At 40.2% G+C, this 15,813-nt stretch overlaps 1 protein-coding gene across 6 annotated transcripts in view; it reads left to right on the top strand.

The window, feature by feature from the left end:
- bahcc1b (BAH domain and coiled-coil containing 1b) overlaps positions 1 to 9,622 on the top strand; it is a 94,317-nt gene extending 84,695 nt beyond the window's left edge. For 4 of the 6 annotated variants that reach the window (XM_084434135.1, XM_084434134.1, XM_084434132.1 and 1 more), the window contains 9 exons: positions 689 to 839; positions 934 to 1,051; positions 1,222 to 1,297; positions 3,673 to 3,781; positions 4,197 to 4,313; positions 4,441 to 4,590; positions 5,446 to 6,656; positions 6,754 to 6,990; positions 7,082 to 9,622. In XM_084434135.1, the coding sequence (XP_084290261.1) occupies positions 689 to 839; positions 934 to 1,051; positions 1,222 to 1,297; positions 3,673 to 3,781; positions 4,197 to 4,313; positions 4,441 to 4,590; positions 5,446 to 6,656; positions 6,754 to 6,990; positions 7,082 to 7,291 (2,379 nt within the window). In that variant the 3' untranslated portion in view covers positions 7,292 to 9,622. The remainder of the gene's footprint in view (positions 1 to 688; positions 840 to 933; positions 1,052 to 1,221; positions 1,298 to 3,672; positions 3,782 to 4,196; positions 4,314 to 4,440; positions 4,591 to 5,445; positions 6,657 to 6,753; positions 6,991 to 7,081) is intronic. The other 2 variants (XM_084434136.1, XM_084434133.1) reach the window with 1 other exon arrangement.
- The last annotated feature ends 6,191 nt before the right edge of the window (positions 9,623 to 15,813 follow it).

The following is a 15,813-nucleotide window of genomic DNA, read 5'->3' as shown; positions in this document are numbered from 1 at the left end:
TGAACGTTGGTGTAATCTAGCGAGGCTGCATCGCCACATAGCGAATTAGCCCCTAGTGGCCTAGATCTGTCTGCCTTGCCCTCTTGGCGCCCATAAAAAGTCATCCCTCCAAGAAGGATTGTGCAATTCTCGTGTGGTTTGTCCTGTCAGGGGCTCTCGTAAATCTACTCACAATAAAGATAAGATGGGATCCGCCTGCTAATTCACGGGCTGAATCATGCATTGTCTAAATAAAACAGTCAATAGTTTTGAAAGGATTTACACCGTAGGTGTCAAGGCTGTCACTGTCGGCACTTTGTGAGGTCATCAGTGAGGCATGCGAGGGGACTTTGCCTGCCTAATCAGAAGGCGGGAAGAATTCCCGCTTTGCTCAAAGAGTGCGATAGAGAACAAAGACACGCATCATTCTTCACCTGGGCCTCGCCCTAGAGACACACTTGTAAAATGAAAACCGAACAGCATCACCCCAAGTGACGAAACCTCCATCACATTAATATATGACAGCTTTTTTGAGCAATGTTAAGTACCAAGGGCTGTGCACAAGATTGGACCTGTTAAGGTTCGAGAGGTTGTGATATATTTGTATGGGAGTTTGAATGAATGTTGGAGCCCTGAATCACTCTCCCCGGGGCCATTAGGGGCGTGTGAGTATGTGTGTGAGACTTACATGCCGTTCCGTGACTGTTAGCAGGCTAAGGGGCGAGCAGTCAGTCGTTTGCTCGAGAGCTTTGCTGCCGATGAGGGATTCCGGATGGATGACGACAGCAGCTTCTCAGAGGGAGAGGAAGATGATGTGGAAGAGGAGGAGGAACCAGAGCCGATGGGCAGTGCATTTCCGGGTAAGAAATATACAAACAGATAATGCTGTTGTACTCCTGCATGTGGTAAAAAGGAGAATTACCTCTCACTTTAATCTGTCTTTGTCACAACCAGCCCTGCCCAACTGCATTCTCACCAAAGAAATCCTGAAGGATGGACTGAAAGTGTTAATCTCAAAAGAGGACGAGTTACTGTACGCTGCCTATGTACATACACTGGACCTGCCTGATATGTAAGACAACAACCCTGTATTTTCAACATAAAAAACATGGATGGATGGATGGATAGTTAGAGATGGATGGAAGGATGAATGGAACGAATGAACGATAAATGTATAGATAAATGGATTGAATGATAGATGTATAGATGGATAATTACAGTTTCGAATTTTTGTCTCTTCAGCTATAGTGTTGTCGTTGAGGGAGAGCGTGGAAACAGGCCGAGGATCTACTCTCTGGAGCAGCTGCTTCAGGAAGCGGTGAGACCCTTTAAAAAGCTTCTTCAGGGGACTCATTCCCCCAAAGACTCTCTCCATACAGGCCTCGGACTGAACCAGCCCTTCAGGCCACCCTCACAGGCTCTCACAGACCCCTTGTTCTCCCCCAGAGCCCCATCAGCTCAAGGCTGGATCCATCCCAGCTCTGACTTTCTCTGCTAAAGCAGTTAGGAACATAGCATCTGGGGTTGTGTGTGTGAGTGTGTTCCGATAAGCAGTTACTTAGCCATGAAGCGTGTAAACTGCTATGATCTGTGTGTGAAGGACTCCAAACCAACTTTAGGCATTCTTTTGCATTTGCGTCTTTTATTGCTCATTTCTTATCTCATTGAGCACAAATTCATCAGTAAAAGGAACATTTCAGCATCTGGTTGTGATAGAGCAGGGTAGACAACCCTAGGAACTCTTATATCGCTAATATAGCCTGGTTGTTGTTTTTTTAAGCAGTACTTTTAGCTTAGCTGCTCTTAATGCGGTCCAGCAGTCCACTACATTCCTGCATATACAGTTTCACATTGTGACTGTATATAACTGTTCCTTGTTAGTTCTGCGTGGCCCCTCAGGAGGACGTACAGAATAGCATGTTTCATCCCTTTTTTATTTATTTATCTTATTTAGGAACATCTTTGGGGCTGAACTGCGGGTTGCACTTACACGCATAGTTTATCTAAGCCGACGGGGAAAAAGGGAGCTGATTACACACCGTAAACCAACAGCTCTTTGTCAGCATGCATTCATTTGAATACATTATATGCGTTACTTCTCTCATTCATCTCTCTCAGTATCATGGGCTGGAAAAAAGTGTCTCGCTGCCTAGGGACCGCCTATCGCAAACTCTACCCACCCGTCCCCAGTCTCCCTCAAAGACATATTAATGAGCATGCTCTATGCAACTCTCAAATTCTGTACAGTACACAAAACATCTGACGATATCTCTTCTTGATACAATCCACAAGCTGCAACACAAAAAGCTCTTGATTGTTCACAAAATGCTAAACAAAGAGAGGAGGTTGTCATTTGTGTCAGTGTTGGATGTGATTGTGCATAGTTGTGGGAGAGATAAAGCTGGGAGAATAGAAAGACAGAGAGAGCGAGCACTATATTCTCACTGAAGGCTAGCACAGTAAAGGCTTTGACATTGAACGCTACACTCTACTCCTACAAATTGGACTCACCCATAAGCCTGCAGCATTGTTCCTGTGTGTATATTTGTGTATCAGCTTTACTGGAACTAGCGTGGAATTAAAAAGCGAACACAGCTCAGGTTTACATAAACATAAGTCAAGATGAAAGAATGCGATCCTTAATGCAAACTCAAAAAACTTTTCTGGCTCCATTTTGGTGTAAAAATCCCACTCTTCACAATCCAATCAATTATTAAAGGGCTAAAATCAAGCTGAGACTTAGTTACAATGAAAAAGCTGAATATTAGAAATATATTTATATTTCAAGTGTAATTTCTCTCATCAGATTGCACCCATGTTTTCTCTGGACTTGTAGATGGAGTGGGTAATTTCTACACCAAACGAATTGCAAAAATAATGACTATATTCAAACAGGTTGCCTACACATTCACCTCTCTATCATTGGTTGGATAAACATAGTCATGCCCAAAACGCAAGCCATTGGTTGAAACAACATTGCCATATTGGGCTAGATTGGTACAATAAAAAAAATAGCAGTATATTGATAGAAACTACTATTTATACTTGTATACTTTTGGGGGGAATAAACCTACAAATGCCCTTTTTAAAAAGTCAGATTTCATGGAGACACTGCTAGCCACTAGCATTAGCCCCCGCTTCAGTGATACCCCATCTTTCCTGGGCTGCTTTTAAGACTTCTTATCAGTTGTTTTGCTTCCAACACCATTGCCTGCATAGTGCATATCCTGGCCAAAAACTCCTTGGCTCCCCGTTTGCGCTGTCTGTCAAAAGGGCTGTATCTACAGCAGACTCGTTTGAACTGGTCCTAAAAGAGCCCTCAGTGCATGTGCTCTGTGTGGTGGGAGGGGAGCTGGCAGCCTCACTATAAAGTCATCGATTTAGGCCTTTTTCACCTCTCTGCTCTTTTATTCCATTATTTCAAAGCAGACTCTCCATTCAGCGATGCTGATTTTCTCTCTTTTTATTCTCGTTGAGTCCAAAGAGACCAAAATCAACAAACAGCGTTTCTTGAGAAAGGTATACCCATGGTTGTAATAGCCTTAAGGGAAGGCCTCAAAGATATCCATGCTTTTTGCAAAGTAGATGTCTCGTATTCTTCATGTGTGTCTACTAAATCAACTTGTTATGCTTGATAAGCTGCATGTCTGCCAGATATGTAGGTTAATTTTGAAAGTCATCCATGTGTTTCAGGTTTTAGATGTGCAGCCGGAGACAGTGGAAACTCTGACGGCTGGAACAAGAGTGTGCGCTTACTGGAGTGAACGCTCGCGCTGTTTGTATCCTGGATATGTCCGTAGAGGTGAGATCATTCTCTCTCTCTCTCTCTCTCACACACACACACACAATTTTATACTATGCAAACTGTATATTTAATTCCCCTACACTAACCCTACCCCTAAACCTACCCATCACAGAAAACTTTCTGCATTTTTACATTTTCAAAAAACATAATTTAGTATGATTTATAAGCTGATTTCCTGAAAGAAGACCAAAAATTTCTCACAAGGACAAGAATTTCGGATATTGCCATCTTTGTGGGGACATTTTGTCCCCATAATGTAGGGTTTACCAGGACCACACACACACACACACACAAAGTTAGAATAAATGTAAAACATTTTATCATTAGCATTGTTCATAATTTTTGCAATTTTTCAAACACAAATACAGTCATATGCATTCTCTTTAGAGCTGTACATTTGTGTCTTCCACAGGAGGTCCAGGTGAGGAACAGAAGGAGGGCAGTGTCATGGTAGAGTTTGACGATGGAGACCGGGGATGGATTTCTCTTTCAAGCATTCGTCTGCTTCCGCCAGGCTACCAAATCCATTGTATGTTTCTGCAGATAAATTCATTTCATCTCCAATACAAACAAAGAGTCTCATGTTAACAATGTTAGACAGTGTGCCAAGTTTCCGTGCTTGTCATTAAGCCTGTGGCATTGTTGATGTACTGCAGGTGCAGAGCCATCACCAGCTCACCTGGTCTCACCTAGGTGCCGCAGGAGGAAGACCTCCACTCAAGAGAAGATAACTCGGCAGGCTGATGTGTCCTCAGAGCATTCCGCTAACACAGAGCCCAGGAAGAATGTTGTTAAAGCCAAGCCAGGTGCGTGATGACAGCTGCATCATCCACATTCTCGTGGCTTTCCAAATACCACATTGATTGGATTCAAATAATTTTGGGTTACATTACATGTTTTAAAGTCAATGCTTTTTGCATCATCTAAGACACCCCTGGTGTTACGTTTAACCTGCAACAAAGTGGTAAAACGTGTTGTTTCAAAGAGACACATTGAGAAATATCTATCAAACAAGATCCCACTACAGGTTTTCATGATTTAGTAATTTACACATTTATCATCACAAGGTCTGTCAGAGAAACTTGTTGGGTAGATGTTTCTCAATCTGTTTGTCCCTAAGGGCATGCTTCACTACCTTTCCTGGTTCTTGTTCCAGGAACCGACCCACCTACCAAATGGTTTATTTAATGTTTGTCAAGAGCCTTAAAAGTATTATCAGATGAAAAGTAGAATAATCTGTATTAATACGGAAGAAAAAAACATTTGCCTTCATTACTTTAAATGACCCTGTGCAATTAACACACCAGCACTGATGAAATCAGGGTTCGGTTGACTAATGGAATGAAATGTGTTTAACTGAACAAATGGATGAGGGAAACTGCCGTCAAGGTTGAACTCTGCTTAACTATAGTCTGACTTAAAGCCCTGAACTACCGGTCCAACAGCTCCAATTCGGCAGATGTTATCAATAGTACAACAAACAACATGGAGTCATAAGATGTTCCGCTGTCAGGCATATTTGTTTGTATCTGTTTTCTCTGAGGGGCTGAAGGTAGCATCGTAGCAAGTGGAGCTTGGAAAATGCAAATAAGTCAACATTGATGGCAGGGTTTGTTTTCCTACATCCCCATAGCAATACCTTTGTTTATCTTCCTCAACAGGAAGGCCAAAATCTGTCAATGCATCATCAAAGAGCTGTGTGTCTGTGAATGTGACTGGAACCGCTTCCCCTCTTCTTGGCTGGCCAGTTGCCACCATGTCCAGGAGGAAACCCTCCATGGATTTGTTCCAGTTTAACGGGTTAACGAAGAAAGCTCTGAGAGGAAAGGAGTCAGACATGTTCCCCTTACTTAGCTCCACCATGACCACTCCAGCCAAAGGCATCTTCAGCACTTCCTTTGAGGTGGACTCCTTCAGCAGCATTGCTAATGGTTGCACTTCCTTTGGAAATCAGCAGTTGGCAACAGGTCTGCCTCTTAGTCACAAGGGCGTCTCTGGTTTACGGGGTAGAAAGATAGGAGACAGGAAGGAATTTCTCGTCAAACTGGACCACGAAGGGGTAACGTCCCCCAAGACTAAGAATGGAAAAGCATTGTTGCTTCTTGGTAACCCAGAGGTACAAAGAGGTGGACGACTGGAAAAGGGCTTTGGAGCCAAAGGAGTAGGAGAACTGACCTCAACAATGGGCTACTCCCAGTCCGTTCTTCTAGTCAAAGATGCCAAAAGGAACAGTTGCCATATTCTCAAAGGTTCATCAGACATGCGTAAGCACCCTCAGGGTCTTGGGCTTAGTGAATATCCAGATTATGGGCCAAACTGCCACAGCGACTGCCTAAGCTCCTATTCAGATATGGATGAAGATGAAGACGAGGATGAAGATGTCAGAAGGGCAGACATGCGCACCACTGGACGCTTTCTGTCTCGTCTTTCTGTTTCGTCGTCGTCGTCAGGGTCCTCCAGCGCATCTAGTTCGGGCTCGTTGTCCAGCTCTAGCATCTGCTCGTCTGACAATGATTCGTCCTACAGTTCAGATGAAGAAGAGGCATCACGGCTTCTGCTTCAGGGTTGCCTTTCTTCTCATCACACATTGCTTCAACAACAGCAGCATCCTGAACCTCCCACCGCCCCACCACGACATACTTTCGGAGCCAAAACTATAACTATCCCTAATTCAAAGACTGCAGTCAATAGTAGTACAGGAAAACCTCCAAGGAGAAAGGATATTGCCAACAACTCTTCCTCTGTAGTACAGTCCAAATCTTCCAAAGACTTCCCTAAAAAACAGAAGTTACCATCTTCAGAGGGTCCACCAAACTCATCCTCGTTCATGCCAGGACGGCAGCTGTGGAGGTGGTCTGGGAACCCAACTCAGGTAATTTCCCGTTCTGATGTTTCTGTTTTAATCCCAATCCAAAATGGTTTTAGTTGGGAAAATCAATGTCCCTTAAACTTTACTTTCTTGTCATCAGAGACGGGGTTTGAAAGGAAAAGCCCGAAAGCTCTTCTACAAGGCCATCGTTCGGGGAAAAGACACCGTCCGAGTTGGAGACTGTGCGGTTTTCCTCTCTGCTGGTCGACCCCACCTCCCCTTCATTGGTCGCATTGAAAGTCTATGGGAATCTTGGTCCAGCAACATGGTAGTCAAAGTAAAGTGGTTCTACCACCCTGAGGAGACCAAGCTTGGAAAAAGGCACCGGGATGGAAAGGTACAGTAGTGACCAGAAGTCTTGTTTGGTTTTGATTGACTTAAGGTAGACTTTGCAGACCTAAAACAATTATCTTCCTCTCTCTTCACAGCATGCCCTTTACCAAAGTTCCCATGAGGATGAAAATGACGTCCAAACCATCTCCCATAAGTGCCAGGTGGTAAGCAGAGCTGAATATGAGCGCCTGAGTCATATCAGGAAACCAAACAGCAACAGTCAAGATCTATACTACCTGGCTGGAACTTACGACCCCACCAGTGGCCAGCTGGTGACGGCAGAGGGAGAGTCCATCATCTGCTAACGTTTGAAAATGGCTGAATGCACTACTGAAATCGTGAGATACGAGAAATGGCTGACAATCAGGCCAGTCTTATTCAAGATACAAAACTAGCATGATGTGAAAAGTGAGTTTAACCCACAGCCATGGGTTTCTGCAGCCCACTCTTAGAGTAACAGTATATTATCAAATGGATTGTGGGGAGGACAAATCGTGGTGATCACTCTATGAAGGCTCCACAGACATGGAATATTTTTGTATCTATTAATGAAAAAGACACTGGATTTTTTCAGAGTAGGATATTTAGACTGACAGACATGGGATCGGAGGTGAAAAACACTGACTGAAATTTTGGATTTGCGGAAAGTTCTTTTGGAAAGCTCTTCACTGGTTAATCAAGTCAAACTGATGTCACCAGGACTTTTAAATATCCCAGCAGGACCAAATACACTGTTACTTTGAGCTGTGGTATGATCTGTTTGTTTGTGTTTGCGTGAGAGGAGTTGTGAATGAGAGGGTAATTTTTTGCTTTATGCAAATATGTGAACAGCCATGTGTGTATGTAGAGATCAGCCACAAAAAAAAAAAAAAAATACAAAAAAACAGGAATGGGTGTTGACCTGGAGATTAGAGGCCTAACTGGTGTTCTAAATTGAATGATGCTCTCACATGTGTACAGTCTAATAACCTCTTTTGACAATACCAGGGATTTTTTATTGTTCTTTTCTCATTCTTTTTGGCGCTAATGATTATGTCAATATATTAAGAAGTCCGTTTATGAGCAAACAAAAAACACAGACAAAAACAAAAGGAATGATTTTTCCAGTCAAGCCATACACTTCTGTACCTCTTGCTTATCTTCTCATTCAGGTGTATAGTTGTACAATTGATTTATTCGATGTGTGTAAATATATAAATATATAAATATATATTAAAAACAACAAATGTAAATATAATATAAATGGAGAGAGAGCTCTATTCCTCTTTATTGCTCTTGATTGTGTTATTTTTTTAAATGAAATATGTTTGTTTGGGAGGTTTGTTTTGGGGACAGGCATGATTTAGGTGACCTTAGTTACTGAATAATATCTTCACTGTTGTATAGGAGGGAACGGAGGGGTTGGGAAGACATTCTGCTCATGGAGCAAACAGTCGAAACGATGCAGTCCAGTCAGAGGAAACAGGCTGTCTGTGTACACTTCATTACTATCTTTCATCTTTCTTTTGGAGTTTGATTTTGGCTTTGAAAGAATTGGTTGTTTCTATTGCATTTCATTGTCTTTGTGTGATCTAATTGGTAACAATTTAAGCAAAAAGTCAAAAGTGCCAGGTCCATATAGCATATTTGGAGGTTTTTTTTTTACTGTCCGGAAATTCATTTTAAATACTGACTGAAGGAATCTGGCCTCCAAAATGACAAACCAAAGTATGTCCTTGGAACTACTATACTTCCAACTGCAATAAATATGTAGACTGAATCACAAACAAGGGGCACTTGCAATGATTTTGCCTGATGTACTTTAGATGACTGACAACTAATTTTGCAGATAGCTTTCCAAATGCTTTTGTGTTTGAAAACAGCTGAAATGTTCTTACAATGTTTCAGCAAAGTTGTAGCAAAGTGTTGGCCAAGGATTTTTTTTTCTTTTTTTGTCTGCAAAGAATGGGTATAGACATGCAAACAAAGCGTGAACAGACGCTTCCAGCACTTGAAGCCTCCTGCTGTCCTATGTCACGTGATCATGAAGGACAATCATAACCTGTAAGTGATGGCAGTTTAAAACAGATCTAATCTAAAATATTTCCTCTTGTCACTTTTTTTCTTCCTGCTTTGCCAAAAATCGTTCTGTTTGTTTTTTCCATTGTCAATGTTGTACTCTTATTTGTTTAATATGCAAGCCTGTACAGATTGTTCCGTGTTGGAATTGTGAAAAAGGTGACAGATATGCCTTTCAATCCTAAAGGATGACTTACTTTTTTAATGACATTGTTGCTGTTACACTGCAGAAGCTAAAGCTTTAAGAAATCTGATGTGAAAATTAATGTAATGTCACTTTCTGGGTCTATAAAAAATTAGAAGAAAAAAAAAAGAAAATGATATTTTTGTAAACAAACACTGGATTCAACGCTTGATATGATGGCACTGGCACCACCGGCGTGCCAGGAAGTTGGCCAAGCCTCAAAGGAAATAGAATCATTGTGTAACCTGAATTTGAGACCCACTTGGAACTGATTTTTACGGTGGATGTTCTTTTTGACCTTGTGGCGAATATAACTCTAAGATATTTCCACTGTTAAAACGTTATTTATCTTAATTTTATTGCATTCGTGTTGCATTTAATTAAAAAAAAAAAATCTAAATGGCCTTGCCTCCGTGTGTTTTATTCAAGGTTGTTTGAATATTGTGAAAACATTGATTTACCTGAATGTATACGCATATATTAAATGGTCTTAAATTGATGTCTTATTAAATTTACACCACTTGATACACTGTCGGCAAACGGCAAATAATGTTAAAAATGGTTTTGAGTCATCCAGAGTATTGACTAATCTAATGTTGTTCAGTTTCAGCTGGTTAACTATGTTGCCTTCATGTGCCATCGGAATTATTGTATACGAGTTTCCTTGTTAAAACTGAACATGACGCCTTCGCCTTCTATTCTCTTCGCATACGCTAAAGATAAAGCTGTATTCCCGGGAAGTTCGGGGATAATAATTCCCAAGTTGGGTGAGCCATAAACTTTAAACATGGCGAAGCGGTATACGATTGCTGCTGTGACTGGTATTTTTTTATTCGTTTTTTCCACAACAGCTGCATCGCCTTGTGCATATTTACATATGAATAATCATTTAAAGCGTATTATATGTTGTATACACTGCGAAAATAGCCTCTATTTGACCGAATTGACAGCAAGCTGACTAGCTATTTTATGGTGAATGTATATATGTATGGTTGTCAATGAATGGGAGGCTAAATATCATTTTGGCTTTAATACGATTTTCCCAAGCATAAACCTGGTGTCCTTCATGACAGCTTCAGAAGTGGGAAGTAGGAAATTTCCGATGGCATGTTAAGGCAGCATAAGGTCATGAACACATGCAGGTCATTTCACTCCAATACCGCTTTGAGAAGGGAAAGATAAAGAGAGTTGGGCAGAGAGAGGACATGGAGAAAGTCTGCAAACAATGGTAGGCTACATTACAAGTTTGGCAGGATATTCTGTAGGCAATAAAAAAAAAAAGCTTGAATTCTAAACAGATTAGACTTGAGTGATTATCAGGAATATGTCATATCTCACTCCTAATTCACCAGAAAGAAATACAATATTATATTTTGCATAAAGAAAATGAATCCTGTTTAACATTGTGGCATTATTTTCATGACAAATACAAATGAATCACGTTATTTACACATAATTGTATTTCGTGGTGGAAGGGAGGTGGATTACAACAGGCTTAATGTACTTTTGTTGATTCACTGACCTACACTAAACAGGCTCTTTGTAGCACCTTAGGTTGAGCAAATAACTCTCTTCTTATTGATATCATTTTTGAGTTGGCTATATGATGTTCTGGAGATTTAAAAGGGTCTTGATGATCAGGCTATGGGTTCTTCAGATCAGTATATTGATTTCCAGAAAAAATTAAGCCTTTCTGGATTCTTTGAAGCATCTATAGATGGTTTTTCAAAAAGAACCACTTAAAAAGTTTTCATGGCATCAGGCGGTGTAACAAAGTGTAAAAACTAATTGTATTATGCACACCTTCACACTGCAGGAAGAATATGGTTTCTGCGCACAGTTAAACGTAAAACCAGCGAAGTGATGGAATTAGAAGATTGTTCTGTATCCTTTGTGATTTAAATTCATGATAACTCCTTATTTTGAATTCCCTTTCAAGCACATTAATATTCAAAACTCGTTCTGTAACAATTCCTTTTTTTTTTCTTCTGCTGTTTCATGTCTAATTGTATTTCCACAAAGTGTTATCTTATGAGTTAAGAAGTCAGCAATAAATAAAAAAACATGCCTAATTTAATTTTTTTTATATACAATAATAAAGATTTCAAATGTTGTTAAAAGACATCTTATTCTCAGCAAAGCTCAAAAAATACAGTAAAAACAGTAATATTGTGAAATATTATTGCAATTTAAAATAATGGATTTGTTAATATATTTTAAAATGTATATATTTTTTCCTGTGCAAAGCTGAATTTCCAGCATCATTACTCCAGTCTTTAATGTCACATCCTTCAGAAATCATTCTAATATGCTGTTTTGGTACTAAAGAAACATTTGCTTCTTAATATTTTTGTGTGAACTGTGATACACTACTATTCAAAAGTTTAAAATAAGATTTTTTTTTTTTTTTTTTTTTAAGACAGGTAGTGTATTTTTTGTGTGTGTGTGTGTGTAATCAGCAGGGGTATTTTTTTTACCGTCTGGAATCTCTTAACCTTTATTTCCCAGTCAAGGTTTCCCTGTTTGCCATGTCACCTACTGTAGTTGAGAGAGGAAGGTTTGGGATGCTTGCGACTGCATTGGTACTAGAGGGTGAGGCTGACCCGAAGTTAATGATCTCGCATCAGTCACACCCGGAGCCGGAGGCCCGTCATGCATCAGACGCATGTGACCACTGGGGGAGGGATTTTTTATTAGTTTGTGCGCTATAAAGTCAGTTTACTTTTACAGAATCTTTTGGGCAACACTGCAGGATTCGACCCTGTTCGGCTGCCTGACACGAATACTGACAAAAATAAACAAATACTAAGCTTTTGCTAGCTGTATCAGACAAGGACAGCTATTCCGGCAACTCACTGAACCTGAAACTTGAAAACCTGAAAGAGCAGAAGCCAGACCATGTCAATGCCACAGTGTGTTTTTCTGAGAGAAGGCAAATATCTACACCTCATAAATGTCCTGCCCGCGGCGTGACCTCTCCTGGCCCGCCTGCTGAGTGGCTCTCAGGAGGACGAGAGGGAGAGTGTGTGGAGCGGGTGGGGTGAGCATTCTGAATGAGGTGCTGCTGGTGAGACGGAGAGCGCACACAGACCCCTCCTATATGGTGGGGTTGGTTTGAAGGTTTGAGAGCTCATCCATCATGCAGTGTCATGCTGCTCAGGGGTCCCAAACCTGTCGGTGTGTGAAAGGCCCGAGCAGAGAGCGGACAAGTACACAGAGATAGAGGGAGGATGTGTGTGAGAGAGACAGTCTAACTTGCTACTGCTTCAGCAGTACAAATACACCATACTTTGCCATGCTAGTGAAGTATTGATAGAAAAAAAAAAAGAGTGCTAAACAATGAAATAGTTTAATTTTTTTCATGGAAAGCTGTGTTTGGCTCACAGCATGTGTCTGCACACTTGGTGGACAATAAAATGGGTTTCAAAAATTCTTTCCTAATTCCTAATAAAAATTCCTAATAAAAAAAAGCTTTATTATTTAAGGCTGCAGTTTTTTTTTTTCGTTTTTTTTTTTTCAGTTTGTCCATTTCTTTTCTTATTGTATGTATGGCACAAAATTTAGCCAAATATAGGCCTATTCTAAGAAGTATTTTAGCAATACAATACAAATATACATACATTTGATAAGCCAATAAAGCATGTTACAACTGCAACCGAAAGCACATTAAAATACATCATAGCTCAAAAGTACTTTTTAAATATATAAATAAAACATGTAAATAAAACGTTTACATGTAAAGGTAATACAAATAATGACAAAATAAAAAAATACAATTATATACATAATATTAACATCAACACCCCTGTCCTCAAATTTGATTGGCCTTCCGAGAGTTCAACAGCACAGTGGCCTTTCACTGTATTTCACGCTAGTTTGTGTTGAACGACATGGCGTTCTATAATCTAGATTATTGCTGCGACCCATTTTTCGGTGTTGACTGAAAACGAGCTGAGCGAGAAGCGTCTTTTGATATCCGGAGCGTTTGTTATTTCTCTTGCGAACAGACGCAACAAGAAGTTGTGCGGTTTTATCTGCAGCTTGAAAGCCAAAGAGCGTCGGCGTTGGAAAGCCGGAGTGGATCTTTACAGGAGTAATTAACGCTTTGGGGCCCTGGCTGGGATACGTTTCTGTTGCTCCGCTCCATGGATAGATCCAGGCCGGAGTTTAGTCTGTGCGTTGCTTGGCGACTATCAAAGCTTTTGACTTTGGCCTAATGTGGAACTATTTTCTTTGGAGATGAAATACCAACTGAGCCACTTCAGAAACGTACGTTACTCAATATCAGTTTCTTGTTTGCAGAACTATTGTATAAAAGAAGTATCACAGTTGCAATGGTGCTGTTGTATTGAATATCAGAATTGTGTCCTAAAGACAAATACATCGTACAAAAGTAGGCCTATGGGGTCAGTCAGAATTTTTTTTTTAAAGGGCAAGGACACATTTAAGTTACAGTGTTAAGACATGTATAATGTTACAAAAGATTTCTATTTCATCAACGATGTTTTCAACGATAATGATGATATGATAATCAATGTTTCATGAGAACTAAATCAGCATATTAGATTAATTTCTGAAGGATCATGTGCTGGAGAAATGGCTCAGAGTCAGCTTTGTTCGAAGAATAAGTTGGATTTTAAAGTAGCCTATATTAAATACAAAACAGTTCTTTTAAATTGTAACAACATTTTACAATAGTAGTGTTTATTGTAGCCTATTTTTGATCAAATAAATGCAGCCTTGGTGAACATAAAAGACAGACATTAAATGAGATTTATGTACAAATTATGCCACCAGGCTCCTGTAATCAGAGCATCAAGAACATTTAGAGATTTAGGAATTGAACATAGCAATTGTTCAGGCCAAAAACATGGACATATGTTAGAAAACTAAACTAGGAGGGAAAAATCCCCTGTTCTTATATTGTCTGTCATCACTCTCTATAGCTTCACAACATTTGCAACAGTGACTTTCAATGTCTTTGTACATTCCAATAGAATACTTATCCAGACATTGCATAATATCCCTAAACTGCTAACTCCCTAAATCCACTATCCACCTGCCACTTATCACTTCTGACATTTACTGAATTTCTGATGCTCTGGATTTGAGGATGCCTTTAACCTGGAATTACACAGGATTAAGCTGTTTCCTGAATAGATATGCTGGCTAGATCTTCTAATGCTGGAATAGACATCATTTCTGGTATAATATGTCCTTGATCTGGAGTTATTTGCTCATATTTGACATTACTTTTTGTGTGCGTCGAGATTCAGTTGTATTTCCTATTATTAAATATTAATAAGGTTACAGAGGGGCTACTGCTCTTAATCATTGTCTTTAGTTTATGTTGGCAGTGACAGACGTCAATATGTGAATAGTTGCTGACTGTTATCTACGGATGCTTTCTACCAAAACAAAAATGCTTGTGAAGGACATGGCTGGTCTTCAGCCGTACTTATTATCACCATCACAAGTGTTTAGAAGTAAGACGTACATGTTAAAGGGTTAGTTCACCCAAAAATTTACACAAAAAGTATTCTCGTCGCTTTATAAACTTAAGATTGAGCCACTGGAGTCACTTGGACTATATTAACGATGTCTTTAATACATTTTCTGGGCCAGCAAGTTATAGTGTCTTAGAAGCCTATGGAGGAGTGATCCAGCTCTCAGATTTAACCAAAAATATCTTAATTTGTGTTCCGAAGATGAACGAAAGTCTTACGGGGTTGGAACAACATGAGGGTGAGTAATTACTGACAGAATTTTCATTTTTGGGTGAACTAACCCTTTAAGTTTTGAATTCATGTCATATCCTGTTGAGAAAAAAAACATCGTAGACCTAAGCTTATTTGCTGGTCTTAACTGGTTTAAGATCAATGGCCAGTTGCATAAACTTAGCCAATGTGTTAAGACTGTCTTAAGAACTAATTTGACCAAGCAATTAGTCAAGATGTAATGAGTCTTTTAAGACTAGTCTAAGTGGTTTATGCAACCAGCCCCAGGTCCCACGGCTGGCCAAGCTAGTCTAATTGGTTTACACTTGCCAAGCTTGATGTAGCTGGTTGACCAGCTGAAAAATACCCCAGAAACCTCTAAATCTGCCAACAGAGCATCCTGACCAGGATAGATCAGCAGCTAAGACCTGTTCAAGATGTTTTAATCAGTTTTCTTATTTTCTGTAAGAGAGTAATTGGAGTACTTTTGAAAGTAACGTTTCCCGGCAATGCATCTCTTTTTTTCTATCCCTCTTTCCATCCCAAATTTGGTGCTCCTCTTTCTATGAGCCACGTGTGTAAATGAATAGCTATCAGCTGCATGAAAGTGCTGGATATGGTGATCCAGACCAATGGCTCAAAGGTTGTGGAGGGGGATTAAGGGCATGGAACCCGTCCAGCTCACCCCATCCATCCCTCTTACAGCCGGGGCCCCTGCGCACATAACATATCCATCCACAGCACATTCAGTGTGAGCTTTCAGGTCAGTGCGCCGAACCATGTGCCAGCGATTATATTGCACTCTGCCCTTGCACAAAACTGCATTTGTTGATCTCTCTCTCTCTCTCTCTCTCTCTCTCTCTCTCTC

The sequence above is a fragment of the Rutilus rutilus genome (assembly GCF_951802725.1).
Source record: "Rutilus rutilus genome assembly, chromosome: 16".
NCBI classification, from domain to species: Eukaryota; Metazoa; Chordata; class Actinopteri; order Cypriniformes; family Leuciscidae; genus Rutilus; species Rutilus rutilus.
The sequence above is the reverse complement of the archived record's forward strand: the minus strand, read 5'-3'. Positions and strand labels throughout refer to the sequence as shown.